Raw genomic sequence first — 25,899 nt, 5'->3', positions numbered from 1 at the left:
CCTACTGATGAGGTGAAGTATTACACAGCGACTCGTCAGCACAGACACTCGACAATGGCACATTAATTAAACTCAATTGAATTTTTAAAAAATATATTTTTAGCCCAATTACATGAAATTAAAGGAAATCGAAGGCACACCAGACAATAACTACACACTGTCTGCCGCGGCACAGTGATTGAAAAGATTGCCTTATGGAGATGTTTGACAGGCTTTTAGACACTTTGCTGCTTCTCTGGACCCAGCATCCCACATCCTGCTCTTTCATTTTATATGAACCACACACACACACACACACACACACACACACACACACACACACACTCACACACACACACACACACACACACACACACACACACACACACAAATAAGAGTTGAAACCCTGGATTTGTCCACTTAAGTGAGATGTGAGGATGAATCCACCTGCAAAGTTGTAAGAAAAGAGTAAAAGATTTTTTTTTTTAAATGCCTGAGTGACATTATCCTCATCTGAACTGTTGTAACGGGCCACATCGGGATACACCTTGAACTTTGACTCCACGCACTGAGGCTGGATCTCTGGGGCGCTGAAGCTGTTGGGATAGTAGTTTGGAGCTCCACCTAGAGGACAGAAGAAGAAAACAGCATCCTACATCGTTGTACACACACACACTCACACACTTGTAATTGTATGGATTACAATACACAAACACTATTTTTACGTTTATATTTCTAATTTTATGTATGATCAATGCCACATTGTGGCACAAGTGAAGAAATTGAACACCCCCCCCCCCTTCCATCGCATTATATCAAGTTTGAGTGTAATGTTTTAGTATCACTAAAAGAACAAATATAATAAATACGCTCAAAATACCAGAATCTATTTTACTTTAAATCACACTTTATTTTATCATTAACCACTAGAGATGAATAATACTTGTTAGAGATAGTGTTCTTGAGGTAGTTTTAGTATAAATGTTTATAACTGTCTTGAACATTCAACCTCAATAAACCAAAACTCCTTTAGAGAGTAAAACATGATGATCATATCAGGATAAATGGTGCCTAAAACATAAATGATATTCAAGCACTTGTATTTGGAAATAAATTGGATTTTATTCAAAGACAGATGATATTACTGTTAATGAAATAATGCAGATTTTTAAAGAAAAAAATTTTTTTTTTTTGCTCCCCAAGTTCACTTTATCTGTCTGTTCGCCTCTTGGAGCCAGGTGAAGAAGTTGCAGACGGATACTACAGCTCTGCCTGCCAGTGAAAAACGTAATTATGGACAGACATGCGTTCAACACAACCAACCAGAAACAACATGAGTCTGTCCAGTCTTATGTTGCCACGCTGAATGTAATGGCCAAGAAATGTGACTTTGGTGCGCTACATGATGAACTGGTTAGGGATCGTCGGGTCTGCTGCATCCACGATGACGCGGTCCGCGCCCAGCTCTTAAAACAGAAAACGCTGACACCGGACGCGGCCATTGAAATCTGCATGCTGCATGAACGGTCGGAGAGGGCCAACAGAGAAATAAAGAAGGAAGCTGTGGTGTGTGTGGTCCACTTCAACCAGTGTACAACCTGCGGTGGTCAACATGCACCCGAGCGCAGCAAATGTCCTGCTTTTAACAAGCGCTGTAACATCTACAGAAAACCCAACCACTTTTCGAGATGCTGCAGATCAGGAAAACCACCAAGCACCATCAGACCAGCACAGCCCCTGTCCCCCACTGCACGTAAGGACATGTTTTACTGCAAAAGCATAGACCAACCACAAGATGTGCGTGACCGAGATGAAAGGTTTGCTAAGCTATCTGCATGCAACACGGGCAGGCAGCTACGCGTAAAGATTGACACTGGGGCCAAATGTAACGAAATATCCAGGGCGCTCCTGCAGCACACTGACCCCTCTGCCGGAAACGTCAAGCCCTTGCTGGGTCTCAAAGACAGTGTCAGACTGGGTTTTGTGACTTTTGGTCCGGAAGTGCATGCCCTCACACAGCAGGAATCACCTGAGCTATTGGAATAGAAAGACCTGTTCAACAATGACACCATCGGCAAACTGCCTGTTGTGTACCACATACGCCTTGATCACTCCGTGCCCCCCACCATATGTGCCCCGAGGTGGGTGCCACTGGCCATCAGGGACAAAATCGTGGCAGAACTGCAGAGAATGACTAACATGGGGGTCATCACACCAATCCAGGAACCCAATGAATGGGTTTCAGCAATGGTGGCCGCGAAGAAAAAAGACTATGCATTGACCCTGTCAACCTTAACAAGGCCCTCCTCAGGCCCCGTCACCCCCTGAAGACTGTGGAGGAGGTGATCGCTGACATGCCAGATGCCAAAATGTTCAGCATTCTGGATGCAAAGTGTGGCTTCTGGCAGGTGCCACTCAGCAAGGAATCCTCAAGACTCACCACCTTCATGACCCCAGTGGGCCGCTACGCCTTCCTATGCATGCCCTATGGCATCACCACAGGCAGTGAGGTCTTCCAGTGTCAGGATTTCTGGGTTGTGTCGGTCGTTGTGCTGCAGGGGGTGGTGTGGGGCACAATTGGTTTACATCGGGCTGCCTATTTAAGCAGGTTGCGCCTGCCTGTCAGTGCCAGGGTGTCTGTTTGTGTTGTCTGTTAGTCTTGTCAGTGTGTCTGTTGGTCTCGAGGCTGTCTGTTGGTCTTCCTCGTTGTGTGCTGGTGTTCTGTGTTTCCTGGAGGGCCGCTCCAGCTTCGTGTCTCCTGAAGGGCCGCCCCTGTTCCTGGCGCCCTGGAGGGCCGCCCCTGTTACCTGCGCCCTGGAGGGCCGCCCCATTTCCCTGCGCCCTGGAGGGCCGCCCCTGTTCCCTGCGCCCTGGAGAGCCGCCCCTGTTCCCGGCGCCCTGGAGGGCCGCCCCATTTCCCTGCGCCCTGGAGGGCTGCCCCTGTTCCCTGCGCCCTCTGCAGTCCTGGAGGGCTGCCTTCGTGTCCCTCGTGTGCTCCGCAGCCCTGGAGGGCTACCCTCGTGTCCCTCGTGTGATCCGCAGCCCTGGAGGGCTACCCTCGTGTCCCTCGTGTGATCCGCAGCCCTGGAGGGCTGCCTTCATGTTCCTCGTGTACTCCGTGTTCCTTGTGTTCTTTGTGTGCTCCCTCCCCCTGTAAATAAAGCTTGTTTGACCATTTTACCACTGTGTCCTGGCCTGCGGTCGGGTCCCAGTCAACCTGTTCGTGACATCCAGAGGTGCATGGAGCAGCTGTTTGAGGCACAGCCATGTGCGATCGTGATTGACGCCATCCTCGTGTGGGGCCGCTCTGGGGAGGAACGTGATCTGCGCCTCTGCCAGGTCTTGGACAGGGTCCGTGCTGTGAACCTGAGACTGAACCCCAAAAATGCAGGTTCAGGGTCACGGAGGTCCCCTACATCGGCCACCTACTCACCGACCAGGGTGTTAAGCCAGATCCCTCTAAGACAGCTGCTGTTCGCCTGTCCCAAAACACGGCCTCCAGAGGTTCCTGGGCATGACCAACTACCTGGCCAAGTTTCTACCAGGCTACAGTGAGATCACGGCTCCTCTGCGTGAACTGTTGTGGCAGGATGTGTACTGGTGCTGGCTGGAGCCCCACACAGCGGCATTCACTAAACTGAAGGACATCATTGCCAGCCCCCCTGTGCTGAGATACATTGATGTTCACCAACCAGTTGTACTGTCAGCTGATGCCTCGCAGCATGGACAGGGCACTGTCTGCCTCCAAAACGAAACGCCGGTGGCTTTTGCTTCCAGGGTCCTCACAGAGACTGAACCGCGCGATGCTCAAATTGAGGAGCTCTTGGCTCTCGTCTATGCCTGCACAAAATTCCATCACTACATTTATGGCCGGGCCGTGACTGTTGAAACTGACCACCAACCTCTCATCACCATACTGAGAAAGCCACTGCACACTGCCTCTGCACGCATACAACGGATGATGCTTCGCCTCCAGCGGTACAACCTCAATGTTATCTACAAGAGGGGCAGAGAGCCCTATGTCGCTGACGCTCTATCCCGTGCACACCTGCCCTCCACTGACCAGTCTGCGGAGTTGGAGGACACCATGTTGCTACACATAAGCGTCTTCAACGGACTAAATGAGAACGAATGTTCATACTTTCAGAGTTTACTGACAAATAGTCCAAGCTGAGTTGAGTTCATCTGCATTTTTATTGGGAAGTTGAGAATGATTTAAAAAAAAAAACCCACACATTTCTGGCTAAACACTGTTTTTTCTTTCTTTCACATCATTCATGTGCCAATGAGGCCCAAATTCTTCAACCGTAATAATGGTTATGATGCTTGTTTATCTCCACAGGTACAACAATGACTGTGATTAAGACAATGAGGAAAAACACAGCAAGCAGCACAGTGGACACGATGTTGAGGCAGCGGGCGGTGGAGGCATAGTGCTGAGCCCCGTTCATATCCCCCATCATCTTTCTGTCTCTGGCCTGGAATGGAAAAATGGTGAAATCCTCAAGCTAAACCTTCTTTTTAAATCCCAAAAAAGGTGTGACCTGATAATCTGGTGATTCATGACAAAATCCTCAGAAACTCACCTTGACAGAGAAGATGAGAGCTGCCAGTCCCAGGCAAAAGATGTTGGAGTAAGAAAAGCAGATGATGGACCAGATGAAATGGTCCTTGGGCGGCTCGGCGGGGATGTCCACTACTGTGGATGGATATGGAGCTCCGGGAGGCCCTCTGGGGAAGCCTTCGCTGGGCACAAGCATCAAATTTGTTTCCATGGGCTGCATGGCTGGATTCATCGTCATCGGCTCAGAGGTTTTCAGAAAGATGCTTTAGAACTCAGATGCAGCAAAGAAGTGCTGAGTTCCAGATACCAGTTCGGATTTACAAAAAAAAAGGTGTGTGTGTGTGTGTGTGTGTAGGGGGGTACAATTGTCAACCAACGACCCAGAAATGAAACAAATAGAAATTTCTGAGAATCACTCCCACAAAGATGAGTGCGTGTGTGTGGGGTGGATGGTGGGAGGGGGATCTGGACGGTAGGTTTCACTTTACACAGTAAGCATGAATGTGTTTACACTACACTCAGTTTATAAACTAAACCTGCAGCTAAAATGCAAACAGTCTTGAATCATCCAGCATCTCCAGTTTGGCTGAAGAGAAAGTTCAACAACATTCACGACCATCAATAGGAATAAAATATGAAGGACTCTGAATGGACTGCACTGAAAAATGAACGATCAATATGGAACAATAGTCAGAGCAGACGTCTGCTCAGTAACCCAGTTAAGTGGATTTTGAATAGACTCAGAACATCGTCAGGATGTTTCAAAGGCTACAGTAACAGCAGCTGGTCCCACCGGTGGTTCAAAGGAGAACATGACAGGTCTCAGGTCTGTTCAGGATAATTACAATTATTATCGACACCAAACCAAAAACTTGGGTGTGAGGGTTCAATTTTATTATCAACAACCTGTTAGTAGCTTTTCAAGGTTTGGAAATGACGTTAGCACTTCATTTTTGGAAGCAGATGGTGATTTTTGGTTTAAAATTGCAGCGAATCTTACAAGAAGTGCTCAGAAATCACTTTCTAGACGTCTGATTCAAAACCATTGAGTTAAAAACAGATTCTGTGCAGATCTACATCTGATCAGCTCCTCAACAACACAAGCACTTATTACAACTTTATTAATGTTACATTTAGATGCACATGAAATGCAGAATAAGTCAAATAACTGCCCCAAGCCAGTGTGGTCAGTCCTTAATAATACAGTTCTACTTAATTTATAAACACAAAGCAAGGAGGGATTCTTGTTTCTTGTGGAAATCAGTTCACAGCTCCTGAAATTCCAATTTTATAGACAAATAAATGAGACTGAAGTGGTTTCTGAAGGCACCGAGGAGTTCTCTGATGTAAACTTCTTGAACAGATGCAGAGATGCTAGCAAAAACTCACAATCTTCCAAAGCAGGAGAAGAAATTCTGAAAGTGGCCTTAGAGATGTGTTCATCTCTACATAAAATATTTACAATCATCACTCATGAAAGGATTAGGTTTGTTCAGTGAGCAGTAACAGGCTTCCTGTTACTGTTATTAGCAGTTGGGAATAAGTGCATTTGCGGTTGTTCACTTGCAAGGATGCCATCGGTGGAATTTTAAATCCATCACATCTTGGAGGATGCAGCCACGGCAGATGCTCCTGGACGGGTGTACACGCGCACGTGTGCATTCTGCCAAGGACAAAATTTCGCAGAGGAAGACGAAATGGCTCAGTACGCCATTCATTGTTACCATCACAAACACAACAAGAAAACCCTGAAACACAGAAAGGGCAACAAAGTGCATGAAAGGTGTGTGTCTGACCTTCTCCGCCTCCTCGTTGTACTTGTCGAGAAGTTTCTGGACCCTGCTGGCGTAGTCTGGATGGATTGCCTTCAAGTTCTCAACCTGCACAAACCAGACAACAATGAAAAATACCTAGAACATAGACTGAGCATCTAATAATGTCAAGTTAGATTATAATTACTCCAACACAAATTTACAGTTAGTGCATTGAAAGTGAAAGAAAGAAAAATAAAATTGCAGTTGCAAGGGCACTCTCAAAACCTCAAACCCACAGGAAATAAGCTTGTTAGGGTTTCTTCTAATTTATAAGCAGTTGGTTAAAGTTAGTGTGTGGACTCACCATGCGTTTCTGGATGAAGAGCTGAGCCCCCTTCAAGGATCCTGCAAAGTTCTCACAGAGTCGCTGGCGCTCCTCATCATTGAGCACCTCAGTGTAGAAGGTGCGAACCTGAAATTAAGGACACAAATAAGAGTTGAAACCCTGGATTTGTCCACTTAAGTGAGATGTGAGGAGATGAATCCACCTGCAAAGTTGTAAGAAAAGAGTAAAAGATTTTTTTTTTTAAATACCTGAGTGACATTATCCTCATCTGAACTTTTGTAACGGGCCACATCGGGATACACCTTGAACTTTGACTCCACGCACTGAGGCTGGATCTCTGGGGCGCTGAAGCTGTTGGGATAGTAGTTTGGAGCTCCACCTAGAGGACAGAAGAAGAAAACAGCATCCTACATCGTTGCACACGCACACACTCACACACTTGTAATTGTGTGGATTACAACACACAAACCCTATTTTTACATGTTTTGAGTTTACATTTCTAATATTATGTATGATCAATGCCACATTGTGGCACAAGTGAAGAAATTGAACACCCCCCCCCCCCCCCCCCCCATCCCATTATTTCAAGTTTGAGTGTAATGTTTTAGTATCACTAGAAGAACTAATATAATAAATACGCTCAAAATAGCAGAATCTATTTTACTTTATATAGCACTTTATTTTATCATTAACCACTATAGACAATTAATACTTGTTAGAGATAATGTTCTTTAGGTAGTTTTAGTGTAAATGTTTATAACTGTCTTGAACATTCAACCTCAATAAACCAAAACTCCTTTAGAGAGTAAAACATGATGATCACATCAGGATAAATGGTGCCTAAAACATAAATGATATTCAAGGACTTGTATTTGGAAATAAATTGGATTTTATTTAAAGACAGATGATATTACTGTTAATGAAATAATGTAGATTTTTTTTTTTTTTAATTATTTTTTTTGCTCCCCACTTTATCTGTCTGTTCGCCTCTTGGAGCCAGGTGAAGAAGTTGCTGACAGATACTACAGAGACTGTGGACGACTTCCATTTAAAGAAGGTCTCGTCCTGGATGACTTCTTCATCCAACAGCACGTCTAAAAACATCCGCAGCAGACCTACACGGACACACACCAGCAAAAATCACAGGAATAAGTCAATAGAAACACACCACTGGCTTCTGAATTTAGAGTTCAAAGTTAAAATGAACAAAGCCGTGACCGTCGAGGTGGATAGATGGGACACTCACCATCAGGTTGGTCTATGTGGACCACCAGCTGCTGCAGAATGTTCAGGGCCACCAGCTGCTTCTCGTCCTCCTTGATGTACTTCTTTAAGAGGCTCACTCTCTGGAGCAGCTCGTAGGTTCTCAGTGTAGGAACCCCACCTGACAACACAAACACTGTCTTCACACCACTGTAAAGAAACTGAACACATCTAATCATGGACCATAAAGTGTCCCAGGCTGGTTTTGTAGATGTGCTCATATAATGTAAAACAGACATCTATGTGGAGTAAAACTAATGAATTATGTTTTTGGACAGAAACAGGCTTAAATTTCTGCCTCTATTTGACATTATAGAACACTTACAGTCAACAATGACTGACTGGCAGACTGCTCGCATCAAGGCCCTCACAAACCCGTCTGATGACCTCTGTCTGTTGTTGAGGGTGTTCTGGGAGGGGGGAGAGGAACCTTTGTTAGTTTCATGCCTACAGTCACAATCTCTGTAGAAATATCCAGTTTAAAGGTCATTCTCATCCGGAGTTACCTGGATCCACTCTTCTATTTTATCATTATTGCAGTTCCTCTGTAGGAGTCTTTTTAGTGCTTGGTACACTTGTTCTTCATTGCAGTCCTGCACTTGTGCCTCCTCCTTTGCGATCGACTCCAAATAAGAGGGCTCTGATAAATATCCTGCCTGCTTTGGGGGGGTCTTGTGTTCAACTGCAAAGAGCAACAAGTAGTGAAAAACCCCATCCAGATGTCTGCTTTAAAAATGCACCTAATCTTTTGGTTTTTCAGTTATTTACCTGGAATTTTGATGACACCACGACATGAGCTGCTGCCCAAATGGCACCGCTGCTTCCTTTCTCCATCACAGTCGCGGCTGGAGTCCTGGTTGACCTTCCCAGGAACCTCTTTCACATGAAAGGATTGGCCGCGATCTGCCGACCTGCCACCACCTCTCCAGTGCATGGTGGTTTGCCAGTTTTTGTACTGGAGCTGCTCCCTCTCTTCAGCCTCCTTCACCTCTTGGTGAAGCTGCTGAATGGTTTTCGGTCCCTCAACTTTCCTGCAGGTCACCCAATTGTTCTGAAGGCCACACAGGAGATGTGATGAGAATTCAACCCTGACTTGCAGACTATATTCATGATTTAACCATCAAGGAGTCTCACCTTTCTTAGGGCCACAACGTCCTGCAACATGAATTTTATTCTTGAGGACATCTTCTTCTCCTTCAGTAGGAGGCATATGTGGCCATAGTAGCTATTAAGTTTTGGCTAAAAGGAAGAAAATAAGAGTCCCACTCATTCAGTTTATGTGTTGACAGTGTGTGTGTGTGTGTGTTTGTGTGTGTGTGTGTGTGTGTGTGTGTGTGTGTGTGTGTTGCACACAGCTCTCCTTACCCTCTCAGCTTCAGTGTCCAGGCCGTTCCCCACTATGGACAGTAACTTGCACATACACTCAAGAGTTTATCTACGCAGGTGTGTATGATGGGCTCCCAGATCATCTTCAGCTGAAAAAGCTCACCGATGAACCTGACGGTTCCCACCAAACGCACGCGGGCCTTGTGTCTGGTTTACTCAGATCCTTTGAGGGCAGATTTGCATGTATTTAAGTTAGGTGAAACACTGTAAAGCTTACATTTAAGTTTGAGTTCAAAATCTAACTATTCAACCGTTCTTGCCAGTGGAGCAAGCACAATTTTTTCTCACGAAAGGTGCATTTATGAAGCTGAGCTGCAGTCCAATAATTGCCCTTGCATATTTGGTTCCGCTGCAGGCGTGCCGGTACTCACCTCTTCAACAACAGACACATCATTTTCCTTTTGTCAGGAGTCCACGGTTCTGGAACTCCATCTGACATCTCGTGAGCAGAAGTTTATGGAGGACGAATCCATCGCTGCTTGAGGACGAGACCCTCAGCTGATGTGGGAAAGGTTTGGCATATCAGTAACAATAATCTGGTCCAAATTCAACCAATTGTACAAAGAAAGCAGAGTTTACCCCCTTCAGGTGGTGGCACATTTGAGCATAAGTTGAGCTGTAGCTCTGCTCAAACAAAGCTTTGTCCACAAGGAGCTCAACGACCGTGTTCAGCGTCTCCTCATCGTTGATGTTGAGCTCATCCACCTGTCTCGTGAGGCTTTCAAACTTCTCAGGGGTGAGCTTGTTGAGGATGCCCCGAAAAGTTTTGATGACAGGTGGCCCCTGCTGTCCATCCATCTCCCTCGCCGCCATGCTGGGAGCTGCTGATGGAGGGATCCTGTCCTACCCGGCAGATGTTAGTGCTCATAGTTGGAGTCTAAAACCACAAGAAAAAACAAAAAAGCAAACATTTGCTATAATTTAGAATGACAAGTAAATTTATGCTGTCACATACAAATATGCCATTTTCTTTGAAGCGTTAAATGGTTTTGACTGAGGGAAAATTTCACCCTAAAGTTTCTATAATGGCCTGTTTTTTTGAATGGTGCTTTGAATTAATTGAAGAATATGGGCGTGGCGGTCGCTGTTGGGGACTGGGCTGAGGAGCGAAGGGTTCTTAGTTCAGGCCCCAGTGCAGACAAAGCAAGGGAGGCAGTAGGAGAAAGTGTCAGAAGCCCCGCCTAGTCAGAGCACTGCCGAGGGACCCTTGAGCAAGGTACCAAACCCACAATAGCTCACATAGGGCCCTCTGGCTTTGTGCACATGCTTTGGTTCTAACAGTCAATCCTCCATCTACTTTTTTCTTTAGAAGTGATCTCGCTCTCATCAGTTTTATTCCATTAATTAAACCAAATTCATTTCTACTGTGTCCATAAAGAATTCCACAGGTCTAAAACCAACTCATCTCTGTTAACTTTGAATTGCAGCAGGTGTGAAGCATGTGGCAAACGTGGTAAACACTCATGTTTCAAGCTGCTAACATTGGTGTGAATTTGTTTGAAGGTGATTGTAAAATACAATGTAACTTTAAGTGCACTCAGGGTGACATGAGTATAGATTTCTGGGCTTGTCAGTGGTTGACCGGACTGTGACGGCCCATGAGCTGTGGGGTTGTCTTGCTGTGTGCTGTCTGTGGTTCACAGGTTTCCAGCAGGGTGGAGCTAACCTAATTGGAGCACCAGGCCAGCGATCTGCAGGTTATAAAGCTCCACCTGATCCAGCATTTGGTGGGCTTTTTCTCCTACCTCCACCTGATGTCTCCAGCTGCTTTGCCTCTTGGTGAATTATTGGATTTCACACCTACAGCATACTTCACCCCTTCACTCACTTCATCCAGGCACTTGCTCACACCCCTGATTTTCACCCTCACCTGCCGTATTCCTTTGTTGGGTGTTTTCTTTTTGGTTTAAGAAATAAAGGGTTAAACTAGACAGCGTGTCTTCCTCTTTCTTTGGACCTCATGAGTGGGCCATAACAGTGGCAAAAACTACAGCTTGGACAGCTACATTTCCACTATTTTCGGTATCTTTAATTAAAATGGAATGAGTTTTATCTGTTTTTTTTAAATTTTCTAGTATTTTTATGAAATAATGCCAGTTTTTACTGATTTATTTTAATCTTTTTTTCAAAGGGGAAACATGTGTATGTATACATATATTTTAATTTGCAGTACAAACTACAACCTGGATAGCTACATTTTCACAATCTTTTTTCATTGAGACCTCCTCAAACAGCATCCTGACGTTACTCAACTGTAAATATACTAAGGGAGAAGTCAAGCACAAAGAGGGCTGTGCAGCCATAGGTCAGTCTACAAAATATCCCGTTTTGCTTCATTTGTCCCCCAGATGCTTTTGAGATGAAACATCAAATTCTATAACTTGTTAGTGCCTGAGAGATTTGCTGACCTTGCTGCCAGATTTCAGCACCCTCAGAAGTTCCAAAGGGTAAAGGATGGCAAAAATGGGGATGTGAGGCCTTCAGGTCAGCTAAGAAAGGTCAGCTAAGAAAATCTTTTTCTGGTTTCTTCTCAATATTTTATCTAGACAGATTAAAATGACAGGTTTATCACAAGGAGGTGCTGGACTAATATACACAGCTCTGGGCAGGCTTTGTGTTCCCAGGGGCAAAGGTCAAGTGAAAAGAACACCTTTTCTCATTTCACACAGCTACTGCACAGTTTTTATTATTTAACTATTTATATATAACATTTTACTTGCACTTGTGTTTTTATTTATCTTTTATTTACTAGTATTTATTACCAATATTAGCACTGTGATATTGTTGCTGCTCTAAGAGATTCAGCCAAATGAAATTTTGTTGTATTTTTCTATGATGACAATATTTCCTCTCAAACATTACTATTATCATCATCACAATAAAATAGAAAATTCATGATGATAATAACAATATTTTAATGTTGATTATTATTATCATCACTGTTGTGAATGATACATCCTCTTTGTATATTCCAAATCCTGTTCTATTTGATTTTATCTTATTTTTCTCTGCATGCTCTTGCTGCTGTTGTTGCACTGTAAATTTCCCCGTGTGGGACAATAAAGGATCTGAATGAATGAATGAATGTAATTGATATTGATAACCATGACAAAAATCCAACATAATCTAATATAAGGTATTTTGTGAACGCACGCACACACACACGCACGCACGCACAGATAATATCTACACACTGTCTGCCGCGGCACAGTGCTTGAAAAAGATTGCCTTATGGAGATGTTTGACAGGCTTTTAGACATTTTGCTGCTTCTCTGGACTCTTCTGTTCTGGACCGCTCCTGTTCCTAAGCTTCTGGTTTCCCTGGAAGACCGCTCCTGTTCCTGTTCTCCTGGAGGACCGCTCCTGCTCCCCTTGCAGCCTAGGAGGACTAACGCTAGGCCAATACTAACAATTCATTGACCGCTCCCTTTGATGTAATCAAGAATAATAGAAGTTTAATCATGGTGCCATCTTCTTTAGATGTTCCCGGATCTGTCCAAGCGTTCTCTGTGAATTACCTGCTGGGGTACATTGATTCCAGTGATACCAGAGTTAGGGTTAATGTGTTAGGGTGTTAGTATGTTAGGATGTTAGGGTTAACATGTGATGTTCACTCTGCAACATCAAAGGGACCAGTCCACCTGTGCTCTGACCACTTTCACTTGATGACTCTCTTAAGAACCCACTCAGCTGTGTGTGGAATTCCTGGATCCTCACTGACTGTTGTTACAGAGGTTGCCTGTTGGGAGAAAACTGAGAGAGTCGTTTTTAGTTGAACAAAATAATATTTATATTTCATAAAAGTGCTGGGCTGGCCTATGGATTGTAAATCTTTATTCTTAAAATGAGTTCCATTATCATATCTAATTCGTTTGTGGAAACCATGTGTCAGATTAATCAAAAATTTAATAACACTTTTTGCATCTTCTGCTTTTACGGGAACCGCCTCTGGGCAGCCAGTGTATGCATCCACTGCCACCAAGAGGTATCGGAACCCATTGACTCGGTCTATCATGTCAGTGAAATCTATAATAATTTCTTGCCCTGCCATGGGGGCAACTGGAAACTTTCCCTCATGTGGTCGAATTGTTGATTTTACATTAAAGTGTGTGCATATTGAACATTCTCTGATATAATTTTCTACAATGGCTGACAAAAATGGATGCCACCAATGTGTTAGATACCGCATCATTTGTGGTTTCCTGCAGTGTGTCAGGCCGTGGGCCTCTTCCAGAACGGCATCTAACAGACCGGGCGGGAGAACAGGTCTTCCGTCTGGGCCCCGCCAAATTCCTTCAACTTTCACAGCCCCCCTTTTCCTTTCAAACTGTTTTTTCATGTGGAGAAGCTTCTTCTTGATCACAACTAAGTCTTTCCCTGTCATATCTTGGAAGCATTTCATGGACTGTTTTCTCTGCCAACAACAAATTGTAACTTGGTTTATAACCTGCAGCCTTCTTTGCTGCCTGATCTGCAGCCTCATTACCTCTTCCCTCCAGAAAGTTCTCTTTACTATGACCTTTGCATTTTACGACTGCGACCTCCGCTGGTTCCATGAGTGCCTGTGTCAGTTGCCTCTTCTCTGCCTCATGTTTTATAGGAGATCCTGATGCTGTATTAAAACCTGCCCGCAACCATTGACAACGTTCTAACTGGATAGCTCCCACTACATATGCTGAATCTGTATAGATGGTCACTCTCTTTCCCTTTGATATTTCTAATGCTCTAATAACTGCCTTCAATTCTGCAAGTTGTGCTGACTCTTTACCTGTTAGGTTTCCTGTTTCCACTTCTTCAAAATCTTCTTCCGATTTTCTAACTATTGCATAGGCAGCTTTCAGCCCCTCTTGTGGGTGTCTGAAACAACAGCCGTCTGTGAATAGTATTTCATCTGGATCCTTTAACGGCTCCGCCTTGAGGTCTACTCTGATTTTTTCATCTTTCTTCACTTTCTCCTCACATCTGTGTGGTTCGCCCTCTCCCATACCATCTGCCATACTTATCCCTTCATGAGTGTATGTTATGTGTGTTGCCGTTAAAATCTGGTCCATCCTGGTCTGTCTAAGTGAGGTCATGGTGAATGCTGCTGAGCTGACCAGTGATACCACACTATGTGTTGTAAGAACTGTCAGAGCGTAACCCATCACTAAATGTGCTGTTTTTTGTAAAAGTTTTGCTACCCCTGCTATATACCTTACACATGGTGGCTGCCTGTTTTCAATGGGGTCCAGCATTATACTTGCATACATTAATACTTTCCTTTCACCCCCTTTTTTCTGAAAGAGAACACCATTTACTGTATGTTCTCCTTCAGAAACATCCAAAAAGAAAGTATCTTTATATTCCAGAACTGCCAAAACATGCAGATATCGTGAGTGCCTGTTTAAGAGCAATGAACGCTTTCTCTCCCTCAGTTGTCCATGTTAACCGAGCTGCCAAATCACGCATTCCCTGTTCATTCACCATTGCACGTAGGGGCGTAGTCTTTTCTGAATATGCAGGAATAAAATGTCTACTATAGCTCGCAAGACCCAGAAATGACAACATTTCCTTTACAGTCTCTCATACCACTCATTCTGTTCAGCAAAGTCGACCTGCGCAGCCACACCTTCAGGCCCGACACACAAACACGGTGATGTAATCATCCAGAAATTTCCCTGTAACTTTTCTCTAAACGCATCCTGATACACCTCATTATTCCCTCGTAAAATAGAGTGACATGATAGGGATCAACTGGCGGGGCAAAAGGACTTAGCATCGACAGCCAGGGCCTCCAGCTCTGAAACAATGCCACAACACCGACACCAGGTGAAGTCTCAGGCTCAAGTTCTCCCGAATAAATATCCACCCACACCTCCTGTTCTGGAGAGGGTGTCGGACTCATCAGCATTTGTCCCTTCACACCTTGGTGTGAAATACAGCAGTTCAATTTCCGTCCATTAGGAAATTGCACCACAAGACCTTTATCTCCACACAGAATAGCTGCTCCTGTCCTCACCAGGAGATCTCGTCCCAACAGGTTGATAGGGCAATGTGGTGAAATGACAAAGGGGTGCAACACAGTCTGTCCAGCAAAACGAGTCACTAATGGCACAGAAAACGGCAGTCTTTCCGGGCTTCCTGAGAACCCCACAAGCTCGACGGTGTCAGATGAGATCGGCTCCGGTGATAAATTCCATGAGATGGTGGAACACTGCCTGGTACCTCCGGGTAGTTGTGATATGGACAGTCCCTTTGCCAATGACCATACCCTTTGCAGGCGTGACACTGATCTCGGCCTAAGTACCCGCCTATCAAGCCGTATCCCTGCCCGCCGCGTCTCCCACACATGCCTCCCCTTGGACTGACCCAATACGGGTTTATCGGAGCAAAATTTTGCTGCGGACCTAACTGATCTGGCTGCACCTGCCGAGGAAACCGCTGAACCATCTGTTTCTATTCCTTTCGTTTATCATTAAACTTTTTCAGTGCCTCATCTAACTGTATTTTTAGGAGCTGTTCCTGGGCTGTCATCACCCCCTCTTTCTTTCCCTGTTGTTTAACTTTAAATGTGTTGATATGGTAAGAGAGATGTCTCTCCCAGACATCCGCTGTACTGCCTGGAAGGTCAGGATTTCCTTCCATGGCTTCTTTCACTAATTGTGGAAGTCCTAAAATTATTGCCTGACGGAACTAAGTGGTGTGTAGATTATCTGAGCCAGGATGGCACCCTGTGGCACACATCCATTCCTCTTTACACCTCGTAAGGAACCCATGTGCCGACTCACTTTACTCCCACTTAAATCTTAAGTTCTGCATTGCTCCTGGAGATATTGGAAATATCTGTCTCATAGCTTCACCAACCCTGGTTGCACAAGGCCCAAAACGTGCAGCATTAGGTCTATCTTTAATACCTGCTGCTACCTCGACCTTATCCAAATCCCAGAGAGACACTTGTCTCCCTAAAATTCCTCTAAAGTCTCCCATCGCCAACTGCATGCTCTGTGTTAAACTAAAAAGGCTGGACATCCACTTGCCGCCTCCCTCTGCGGGTGGGGGCATCTTATTCACTAAACAATTAATGTCTGTGATAGCAAATGGAACATATACTGGTTCCTGTCCTCCTCTTTTCTGTATCAGAGGGGCCTGTAGTTGCGGCAGTCCTGAAACGGGCCCCTTACTCCTTGTGTGTATTCCTGTTTGACCCACCTCCTCATTGTTTATGGCCCTTGTCAACGGTTCACCTCTATACTCACACTCACTCTCTTCCCTTGATTCTGATTCATAATTTTCCATACTTGAACCTGGATCTTTTTCATATAATTCGGTCTGAAATTCAACAGGCTCCTGAAGCTCCAATTCCCCAATAAATGTAGCCGGAAGTTTAAGGGTGTCTGTCTTACTCTCGCTCTCCTCTTTATCACTGCCATAAATCAGTCTTGCCTTCTCCTCCCTGCGTTCAGCCCTGGCAAATCCTCCTGAGGGATCAGCTCTTTTCACTTGTTTTGTTTGATTGCTAAGTGTTTTAAAGACGATTTTTGACTGTCCTGTTTTTTAAATGTAGTCTGTTGGGAGATTTTAGGGTGAACCACCTGGGATTCTTCTCTAAATTCAATTTTTCCTAAGTTATCTTCAACCTCTTCCTGTCCCTGTTTGATCATTCTAACCTGTCTCCAAAGTTCCCACACTGTCTCACGTAACTCCTGCAGTTCTTCATCTCTGTCCACATCTAACTGACCACTATTAATAGTCAAAACTGGCAATTGATATGGGGGTGGGGAAGTGATAGTAAGTAATGATGGATAAAGAGTGGTGTTAAATGTCAGTGTCTGGTTTGGATTTCTAATGGAGGCTTCTCTTCATTGGGCACTTCATTGGAGGATTGCCTTCATTGGGCATTGGGTAACCCCCTAGATCTGCAATTGTGCACTGCTGCACATGTCATAGCCACAACATGTATCCTTCGACGCTTCCCTGTTTCTTTCAATAGTACTTCTGGCCTCTAACCGTCTATTTTCCGGACTCGAACTGTAATTCCTGCAGTCGTTTCAATATTTTCTATATTTGTATCTGGAATTTATAACTAGGACACTTCAATTGACAGTGACGACAAATTTGGAAATTGCCAATGTGCAGAACTTTTGATTAAACAGGTGTCTGCTTAAATTTTATTAGGGATCCCTTTGTCGTCAGTTGTCCTCCGAAGTGACCGTTGTTGAATTCTTTGCCTCAGATGACTTTTCTGTCTTCATCACGTCGGGGTTACCAAACTGTTGGATTGCAATACCTCTCGTGTGTCACTGCCAATCCGCGTCTTCTTTAAATGAAGACTTCAAGTAAACAAATGCCAATTTCAAAATGTATTTAGCAAATAGAATCAATTCAAGATACAAATATACAGAGCTCTGGGCCAGTTCATAACCCTAGCAACAACAGAGTTAATTGTCAGGGCATGAAGTCTGACAACCTAACTATCCCTTGACCCAGTCTTTTATAGAAAAACATATGTAAATTATTGATGCTAATTCAGTCCAATCCAGTCCTTCTTCTTGGATGACCTCATCTTCTTCTTCCAGCCTCCTTTGGTGTTGGTGCGGTCCTTCTTCTCCATTATCGTCCCCAGATGGCCAGATCAGAGATCTTATTTCTGCCGAGGAACTTATCAACACCAGTAAACTATGCTGTCACATTTTACGATGGGGGTCTACCACTTTCCGTCTGACTGTCTCCTCCTGGCCCCAACCGTCCAAACAACATTCATGTCAAGGAAGGGTCAACTGACTTGCTTATGTTTATTCCTACTAAAGATTATATACTATCCCTAACTTCTAAACTAACTGTAACAGAAAACAAAAACATATAGTATAACACATGCTAACAAGATAAAAGATGCTGACAAGATATAATAATTCTTTTCAAGGGTCTCGGGGCACGTTCGTGTGGTGAGCGTGTCGCGCCGGACTCCCGAGTCCTCGTCGGTCCTGGAGGACTGCTGCGGGTTGAGGACCCAGCAGTCCAGGGGGACTGCGTCTGGTGTGGGGACTCGCCGATGGACCTGTGACGGTCGGACGCTGCCTCCCGATCCCCCTGCGGTCCAGGAGGACTGTTTCTATTGTGTGTGCTCCCCTTCCCTGTAAATAAAACCGTTTTGACCACTCCACCATGGTGTCCTGGCCTGCGTTCGGGTCCTGTACTACCACGTATCGTAACATCCCACATCCTGCTCTTTCATTTCATATGAAACACACACACACACACACACACACACACACACACACTTGCAGAGAAAGAGAAATGAGCAATGACTGCTGTCTGTTTAGAATTTACTTAAACTAGCCAGTTCTGATATTAAACAGGGATTAACTTTAAATGTGCATGGTGTAATATATAATATTATATATATACAGTGATCCCTCGCTATATCGCGTTTCATCTTTCACGGCTTCGCTGCTTCACGGATTTTTTTTGCGAGTCGTTCATTGCAGTTCTCAAATATAATCGAAGGTGGCATATCCGTTTATAAAAATCTTCTTGCTCAGAAAAAGAAAGAGCGGCAACAACTACCCATAACAATGGGCCAGATTCACGAAACGTTCTTACGAACAAATTTGTTCTTAAGTCCCACTTACGAACATTTTTTGAAGATTGTGGCATTCACCAATTTCTTCTTATCCTGGATTTATGCGTAGGTAAGAACAAATCCTACGAACACTCAGGAGTACTCTTGCGCACATTTCAGTGCCGACATGTTGGCATGGTTGGGTTTTCTTCTCTTGTGCAGTTCAATAAAATTCAATATTACAATGATAATTCTGTCATATTTATTTATTTATTTGTTTATTTCCTATTTTTGGTGATTTACGGAGAATTTTAAAATTACGTAAATGTGCCAATGACTTAACATTAACCAACCAAATTGGAAACCATGCCAAAACTGTCTTTTTATTTGATTTTATCTTGATTTATTTTATTAGGGGATCGAGGATATGCCCTGGCTCCCTGGTTGTTGACACCACTGACCAACCCTCAGACTCCACAGGAGTTTTATTCAATCAGATGCATGCGCGCAGTCGCTCCACCATTGAACGCACCATCGGCATGTTAAAGGGGCGCTGGATGTGTTTGGACACAGAGCCACAACCCCCTGAGGATGTGCGTCCTGACGCAATGATGGGGCCAGACTGCAGGCACGCGGTTCACGTTCGAGCGCGATTAATTGCCCGTTTGTGAATAAAATGCATTATTGTCACAATCCGAGCACAGCTTTTACACGTTTATTTTTTTTACATTCTTCTTTTTTTTACATTCTCGTTGATTTCTTTAAGCGTGTTGGCTATAGTCATCAGGGTTGAGGCAATTTTTATCAAGCGTGTTAGCCATCCTTTCTTGATTGTTCAACACGGCGTCAGAAATCAGGCGTGGAGAGGCAAGCTTTGGGCATTTCGCTTTGGGCATTTGGCTGCTTTTTGCTCTGTCTACAGGGTCCTGCTGCAGTTCCTTTTATGGGCATTAGTGGGCGGTGACTTATGCTAATCGTATGTTAATTAGACTCACCTGGCACGCGCTTTCAACTTACGAACAGATGGCATTCATCAATCTAAGAACACAGCTGCGAACAATTCTGGGGCTTACGAACGCGTTGATGAATCCGACGTAGGGTTTTCTTAAAAAACTTCTTAATAACAACTTAAGAAAGAATCTAAGAAGATTCTTAAGAACATATTGGTGAATCTGGCCCAATGTTTCCAACCTTGTATTACTATATCATAATTATTGTTTTAAACAAATTTGGGGCTTTAAAACAGGTTTTGATTTTTGGTTTCATTCTATAGTTCAGTATTGCATTGTAAAATAATAAAAAAAAAAAAAGCTGACTACTTCACGGATTTCACTTTTCGCGTGTTATTTTTGGAACGCAACTCCCGCGATAAACGAGGGATCACTGTATATATATAATTTTTATCTTATAGTGTGTTTAGATTGAAGTTGAGGTATTGATCACAATAGGGCAAAGTCTAAGTTCTCTTTTCCAATAGGCGTTCCAGTGTTGTGCAATCCAAAATTGCCCAGGAAAAAAGGGAATGATGCAACTCTTTGAGGTTCGAGATGGACCGGTTTATTGAGCAACTCCTCAAATTCCTCTCTGAAGTGGGTACACTTGCCATGTTGCAACACATAAAGGTGTCTTCAACAGTCTAATCTAGAATGAATGTTCATACTTTCAGAGTTTACTGACAAATAGTCCAAGCTGAGTTGAGTTCATCTTCATTTTTATTAGGAAGTTGAGAATGATTTATAAAAAAAACCCTCATATTTCTGGCTAAACACTTTTTTTTTCTTTCACATCATTCATGTGCCAATGAGGCCCAAATTCTTCAACCATAATAATAGTTATTCTGTCTTGTGAAGGTGTGCATCTGCTTTATCTGCACAACTACAACAATGACTGTGATTAAGCCAATGAGGAAAAACACAGAAAACAGCACAGTGGACAAGATGTTGAGGGAGCGGGCGGTGGAGGCATAGTGCTGAGCCCCGTTCATATCCCCCATCATCTTTCTGTCTCTGGCCTGCAATGGAAAAATGGTGAAATCCTCAAGCTAAACCTTCTTTTTAAATCCCAAAAAAGGTGTGACCTGATAATCTGGTGATTCATGACAAAATCCTCAGAAACTCACCTTGACAGAGTAGATGAGAGCTGCCAGTCCCAGGCAAAAGATGTTGGGGTAAGCAAAGCAGATGATGGACCAGATAAAATGGTCCTTGGGCGGCTCGGCGGGGATGTTCACTACTGTGGATGGATATGGAGCTCCGGGAGGCCCTCCGGGGAAGTCGTCGCTGGGCCCAAGCATCGAAATTTTTTCCATGGGCTGCATGGCTGGATTCATCGTCATCAGCTCAGAGGTTTTCAGAAAGATGCTTTAGAACTCAGATGCAGCAAAGAAGTGCTGAGTTCCAGATACCAGTTCGGATTTATGGGAGGCGGAGAGAGGCCAACTGTGAACCAACAACCCAGAAGTGAAACAAAAAGAAATTCTTGAAACTCACTCCCACAAAGATGTGTGAGTGTGTGTGTGTGGGGTGGATGGTGGGAGGAGGGATCTGGACGGTAGGTTTCACTTTACACAGAAAGCATGAATGTGTTTACACTTTGGACCCGTTCCACTCAGTTTATAAACTAAACCTGCAGCTAAAATGCAAACAGTCTTGAATCATCCAGCATCTCCAGTTTGGAAAGTTTGGCTGAAGAGAAAGTTCAACAACATTCACGACCATCAATAGGAATAAAATATGAAGGACTCTGAATGGACTGCACTGAAAAATGAACGATCAATATGGAACAATAGTCAGAGCAGACGTCTGCTCAGTAACCCAGTTAAGTGGATTTTGAATAGACTCAGAACATCGTCAGGATGTTTCAAAGGCTACAGTAACAGCAGCTGGTCCCACCGGTGGTTCAAAGGAGAACATGACAGGTCTCAGGTCTGTTAAGGATAATTACAATTATTATCGACACCAAACCAAAAACTTGGGTGTGAGGGTTCAATTTTATTATCAACAACCTGTTAGTAGCTTTTCAAGGTTTGGAAATGACGTTAGCACTTCATTTTTGGAAGCAGATGGTGATTTTTGGTTTAAAATTGCAGTGAATCTTACAGGAAGTGCTCAGAAATCACTTTCTCGACGTCTGATTCAAAACCATTGAGTTAAAAACAGATTCTGTGCAGATCTACATCTGATCAGCTCCTCAACAACACAAGCACTTATTACAACTTTATTAATGTTACATTTAGATGCACATGAAATGCAGAATAAGTCAAATAACTGCCCCAAGCCAGTGTGGTCAGTCCTTAATAATACAGTTCTACTTAATTTATAAACACAAAGCAAGGAGGGATTCTTGTTTCTTGTGGAAATCAATTCACAGCTCCTGAAATTCCAATTTTATAGACAAATAAATGAGACTGAAGTGGTTTCTGAAGGCACCGAGGAGTTCTCTGATATAAACTTCTTGAACAGACACAGAGATGCTAGCAAAAACTCACAATCTTCCAAAGCAGGAGAAGCAGAAGAAGAAATTGGCTTTCGAGATGTGTTCATCTCTACATAAAATATTTACAATCATCACTCATGAAAGGATTAGGTTTGTTCAGTGAGCAGTAACAGGCTTCCTGTTACTGTTATTAGCAGTTGGGAATAAGTGCATTTGCGGTTGTTCACTTGCAAGGATGCCATCGGTGGAATTTTAAATCCATCACATCTTGGAGGATGCAGCCACGGCAGATGCTCCTGGACGGGTGTACACGCGCACGTGTGCATTCTGCAAAGGACAAAATTGCGCAGAGGAAGACGAAATGGCTCAGTACGCCATTCATTGTTACCAACAAAAAAACCTTGATACATGGGCAGAAAGGGCAACAAAGTGCATGAAAGGTGTGTGTCTGACCTTCTCCGCCTCCTCGTTGTACTTGTTGAGAAATATCTGGACCCTGCTGGCGTAGTCTGGATGGATTGCCTTCAAGTTCTCAACCTGCACAAACCAGAAAACAATGAAAAAAAATAGAACATAGACTGAGCATCTAATAATGTCAAGTTAGATTATAATTACTCCAACACAAATTTACAGTTAGTGCATTGAAAGAAAGAAAAACAAAATTGCAGTTGCAAGGACACTCTCAAAACCTCAAACCCACAGGAAATAAGCTTGTTTGGGTTTCTTCTAATTTATAAGCATTTGGTTAAAGTGACCACAATAAATTGCACGTGCAGAGGCCTGGGAAAATGGCCTGAATCCCTGGGGTACTGATAGTGTTTGGACTCACCATGCGTTTCTGGATGAAGAGCTGAGCCCCCTTCAAGGATCCCGCAAAGTTCTCACAGAGTCGCTGGCGCTCCTCATCATTGAGCACCTCAGTGTAGAAGGTGCGAACCTGAAATTAAGGACGCAAATAAGAGTTGAAACCCTGGATTTGTCCACTTAAGTGAGATGTGAGGAGATTAATCCACCTGCAAAGTTGTAAGAAAAGGGTAAAATATATATATTTTTTAAATACCTGAGTGACATTATCCTCATCTGAACTGTTGTAACGGGCCACATCGGGATACACCTTGAACTTTGACTCCATGCACTGAGGCTGGATCTCTGGGGCGCTGAAGCTGTTGGGATAGTAATTTGGAGCTCCACCTAGAGGACAGAAGAAGAAATTATATAATTCTCCAAGGCACACCAGACAATATCTACACACTGTCTGCCGCGGCACAGTGGTTGAAAAAGATTGCCTTATGGAGACGTTTGACAGGCTTTTAGACATTTTGCTGCTTCTCTGGACTCTTCTTGTCTCAGTAAACAGCATCCCATGTTGGGGTTTCTGGGATTGTGTCGCTCTTTGTCCTGCAGGGGGTGGTGTTGAGCACAATTGGGTGCAGCTGGCGCTGCAGGCAGGCGCACCTGTGGGCAAGTTGCATCTCGTTGCCTATTTAAGCAGGTTGTGCCTGTCTGCCAGTGCGTCTGTTCGTGTGGGGGAGTGTGTTTGTTTTTCTAGTGTGGGTGTTTGTTCGGGTTCCTTGGTGTCGGTCGGGTGTCTGTTCGTGGTGAAGCTGTTTGGTCGCTTCCCCTGTCGTGTGTTGGTGCTCTGCGTCTCCTGGAGGGCCGCTCCTGTTCCCAAGCTTCCGGTTTCCCTGGAAGACCGCTCCTGTTCCTGTTCCTGGTCTCCTGGAGGGCCGCTCCTGCTCCCCTTGCAGCGTAGGAGGACTGCCTCTGCCTTCAGGGTCTCGGGCCACGTTCGTGTGGTGAGCGTGTCGCGCCGGACTCCCGAGTCCTCGCCGGTCCTGGGGGACTGCTGCGGTTTGAGGACTCACCGGTGTTCCGAGTTCCCAGCAGTCCAGGAGGACTGTTTCCTGTCGTCAGTGTGTGCTCCCCTTCCCTGTAAATAAAACCGTTTTGACCACTCCACCATGGTGTCCTGGCCTGCGTTCGGGTCCTGTACTACCACGTATCGTAACATCCCACATCCTGCTCTTTCATTTTATATGAAACACACACACACACTTGCAGAGAAAGAGAAATGAGCAATGACTGCTGTCTGTTTAGAATTGACTTAAACTAGCCAGTTTTGATATTAAACTGGGATTAACTTTAAATGTGCATGGTGTTATATAGATATATAGATATATCTAGATATCTTAGTGTGTTGAGATTGAAGTCGATGTATTGATCACAATAGGGTAAAGTCTAAGTTCTCTTTTCCAATAAGCGTTCCAGTGTTGCGCAGTCCAAAATTGCCCCGGAAAAAAGGGAATGATGCAACTCTTTGAGGTTGAGATGGACCGGTTTATTGAGCAACTCCTCAAATTCCAAGTCCTCTCTGAAGTGGGTACACTTGCCATGTTGCAGCACATAAAGGTGTCTTCAACAGTCTAATCGAGAATGAATGTTCATACTTTCAGAGTTTACTCACAAACAGTCCCAGCCGAGTTGAGTTCATCTGCATTTTTATTAGGAAGTTGAGAATGATTTTTTTTATTTTTTTTTAAAAAAAACACTTTTCTGGATAAACACTTTTTTCTTTCACATGCCAATGAGGCCCAAATTCTTCAACCATAATAATAGTTATTCTGTCTTGTGAATGTCTGCATCTGCTTTATCTGCACAACTACAACAATGACTGTGATTAAGAAAATGAGGAAAAACACAGCAAGCAGCACAGTGGACAAGATGTTGAGGCAGCGGGCGGTGGAGGCATAGTGTTGAGCCCCGTTCATATCCCCCATCATCTTTCTGTCTCTGGCCTGCAATGGAAAAATGGTGAAATCCTCAAGCTAAACCTTTTTAAATCCCAAAAAAGGTGTGACCTGATAATCTGGTGATTCATGACACAATCCTCAGAAACTCACCTTGACAGAGTAGATGAGAGCTGCCAGTCCCAGGCAAAAGATGTTGGAGTAAGAAAAGCAGATGATGGACCAGATGAAATGGTCCTTGGGCGGCTCGGCGGGGATGTCCACTACTGTGGATGGATATGGAGCTCCGGGAGGCCCTCTGGGGAAGCCTTCGCTGGGTCCAAGCATCGAAATTTTTTCCATGGGCTGCATGGCTGGATTCATCGTCATCAGCTCAGAGGTTTTCAGAAAGATGCTTTAGAACTCAGATGCAGCAAAGAAGTGCTGAGTTTCAGATACCAGTGCAGATTTATGGGAGGCGGAGAGAGGCCAACTGTGAACCAACGACCCAGAAGTGAAACAAAAAGAAATTCTTGAGAATCACTCCCACAAAGATGAGTGCCTGTGTGTGTGTGGGGTGGATGGTGGGAGGAGGGATCTGGACGGTAGATTTCACTTTACACAGAAAGCATGAATGTGTTTACACTTTGGACCCGTTCCAGTCAGTTTATAAACTAAACCTGCAGCTAAAATGCAAACAGTCTTGAATCATCCAGCATCTCCAGTTTGGAAAGTTTGGCTGAAGAGAAAGTTCAACAACATTCACGACCATCAATAGGAATAAAATATGAAGGACTCTGAATGGACTGCACTGAAAAATGAACGATCAATATGGAACAATAGTCAGAGCAGACGTCTGCTCAGTAACCCAGTTAAGTGGATTTTGAATAGACTCAGAACATCATCAG

The 25,899-nt window shown here is 44.1% G+C and overlaps 5 protein-coding genes across 6 annotated transcripts; all 5 read right to left on the bottom strand.

The window, feature by feature from the left end:
* Window positions 1-4,154: 4,154 nt before the first annotated feature.
* On the bottom strand, window positions 4,155-25,875 carry LOC101079597 (dispanin subfamily A member 2b-like). 2 transcript variants are annotated; one of them, XM_003967605.3, is made up of 3 exons: window positions 25,451-25,875; window positions 4,566-4,850; window positions 4,155-4,457 (listed from the first exon to the last, which is right to left on the bottom strand). In XM_003967605.3, the coding sequence occupies exons 2-3, from the start codon at window positions 4,779-4,781 to the stop codon at window positions 4,281-4,283; spliced, it is 393 nt and encodes a 130-aa protein (XP_003967654.2). In that variant the 5' UTR covers window positions 4,782-4,850; window positions 25,451-25,875; the 3' UTR covers window positions 4,155-4,280. The 2 variants fall into 2 exon arrangements, with proteins under 2 accessions (XP_003967654.2, XP_029697417.1); XM_029841557.1 differs by having other exon boundaries at window positions 4,566-4,860; window positions 25,461-25,875.
* Window positions 5,971-10,068, bottom strand: LOC101079372 (eukaryotic translation initiation factor 4 gamma 3-like). The gene is made up of 13 exons (XM_029842076.1): window positions 9,872-10,068; window positions 9,664-9,790; window positions 9,272-9,455; window positions 9,041-9,145; window positions 8,675-8,957; window positions 8,413-8,588; window positions 8,232-8,316; window positions 7,890-8,027; window positions 7,546-7,758; window positions 6,892-7,022; window positions 6,662-6,769; window positions 6,340-6,423; window positions 5,971-6,206 (listed from the first exon to the last, which is right to left on the bottom strand). Exons 3-13 carry the CDS (start codon window positions 9,323-9,325, stop codon window positions 6,141-6,143), a joined length of 1,443 nt encoding a protein of 480 aa, XP_029697936.1. The 5' UTR covers window positions 9,326-9,455; window positions 9,664-9,790; window positions 9,872-10,068; the 3' UTR covers window positions 5,971-6,140.
* Window positions 20,365-21,305, bottom strand: LOC101069210 (dispanin subfamily A member 2b-like). The gene is made up of 2 exons (XM_003967475.3): window positions 20,950-21,305; window positions 20,365-20,841 (listed from the first exon to the last, which is right to left on the bottom strand). Exons 1-2 carry the CDS (start codon window positions 21,163-21,165, stop codon window positions 20,647-20,649), a joined length of 411 nt encoding a protein of 136 aa, XP_003967524.1. The 5' UTR covers window positions 21,166-21,305; the 3' UTR covers window positions 20,365-20,646.
* On the bottom strand, window positions 21,801-23,736 carry LOC115250996 (catalase-like). The gene is made up of 4 exons (XM_029841555.1): window positions 23,326-23,736; window positions 23,095-23,202; window positions 22,719-22,802; window positions 21,801-22,592 (listed from the first exon to the last, which is right to left on the bottom strand). Exons 1-4 carry the CDS (start codon window positions 23,623-23,625, stop codon window positions 22,527-22,529), a joined length of 558 nt encoding a protein of 185 aa, XP_029697415.1. The 5' UTR covers window positions 23,626-23,736; the 3' UTR covers window positions 21,801-22,526.
* LOC101079144 (dispanin subfamily A member 2b-like) lies at window positions 24,747-25,506 on the bottom strand. The gene is made up of 2 exons (XM_003967603.3): window positions 25,166-25,506; window positions 24,747-25,060 (listed from the first exon to the last, which is right to left on the bottom strand). Exons 1-2 carry the CDS (start codon window positions 25,379-25,381, stop codon window positions 24,866-24,868), a joined length of 411 nt encoding a protein of 136 aa, XP_003967652.2. The 5' UTR covers window positions 25,382-25,506; the 3' UTR covers window positions 24,747-24,865.
* Window positions 25,876-25,899: the final 24 nt, after the last annotated feature.

Source organism: Takifugu rubripes, chromosome 9, assembly GCF_901000725.2.
Source record: "Takifugu rubripes chromosome 9, fTakRub1.2, whole genome shotgun sequence".
In the NCBI taxonomy this organism is placed as follows: Eukaryota; Metazoa; Chordata; class Actinopteri; order Tetraodontiformes; family Tetraodontidae; genus Takifugu; species Takifugu rubripes.
The sequence above is the reverse complement of the archived record's forward strand: the minus strand, read 5'-3'. Positions and strand labels throughout refer to the sequence as shown.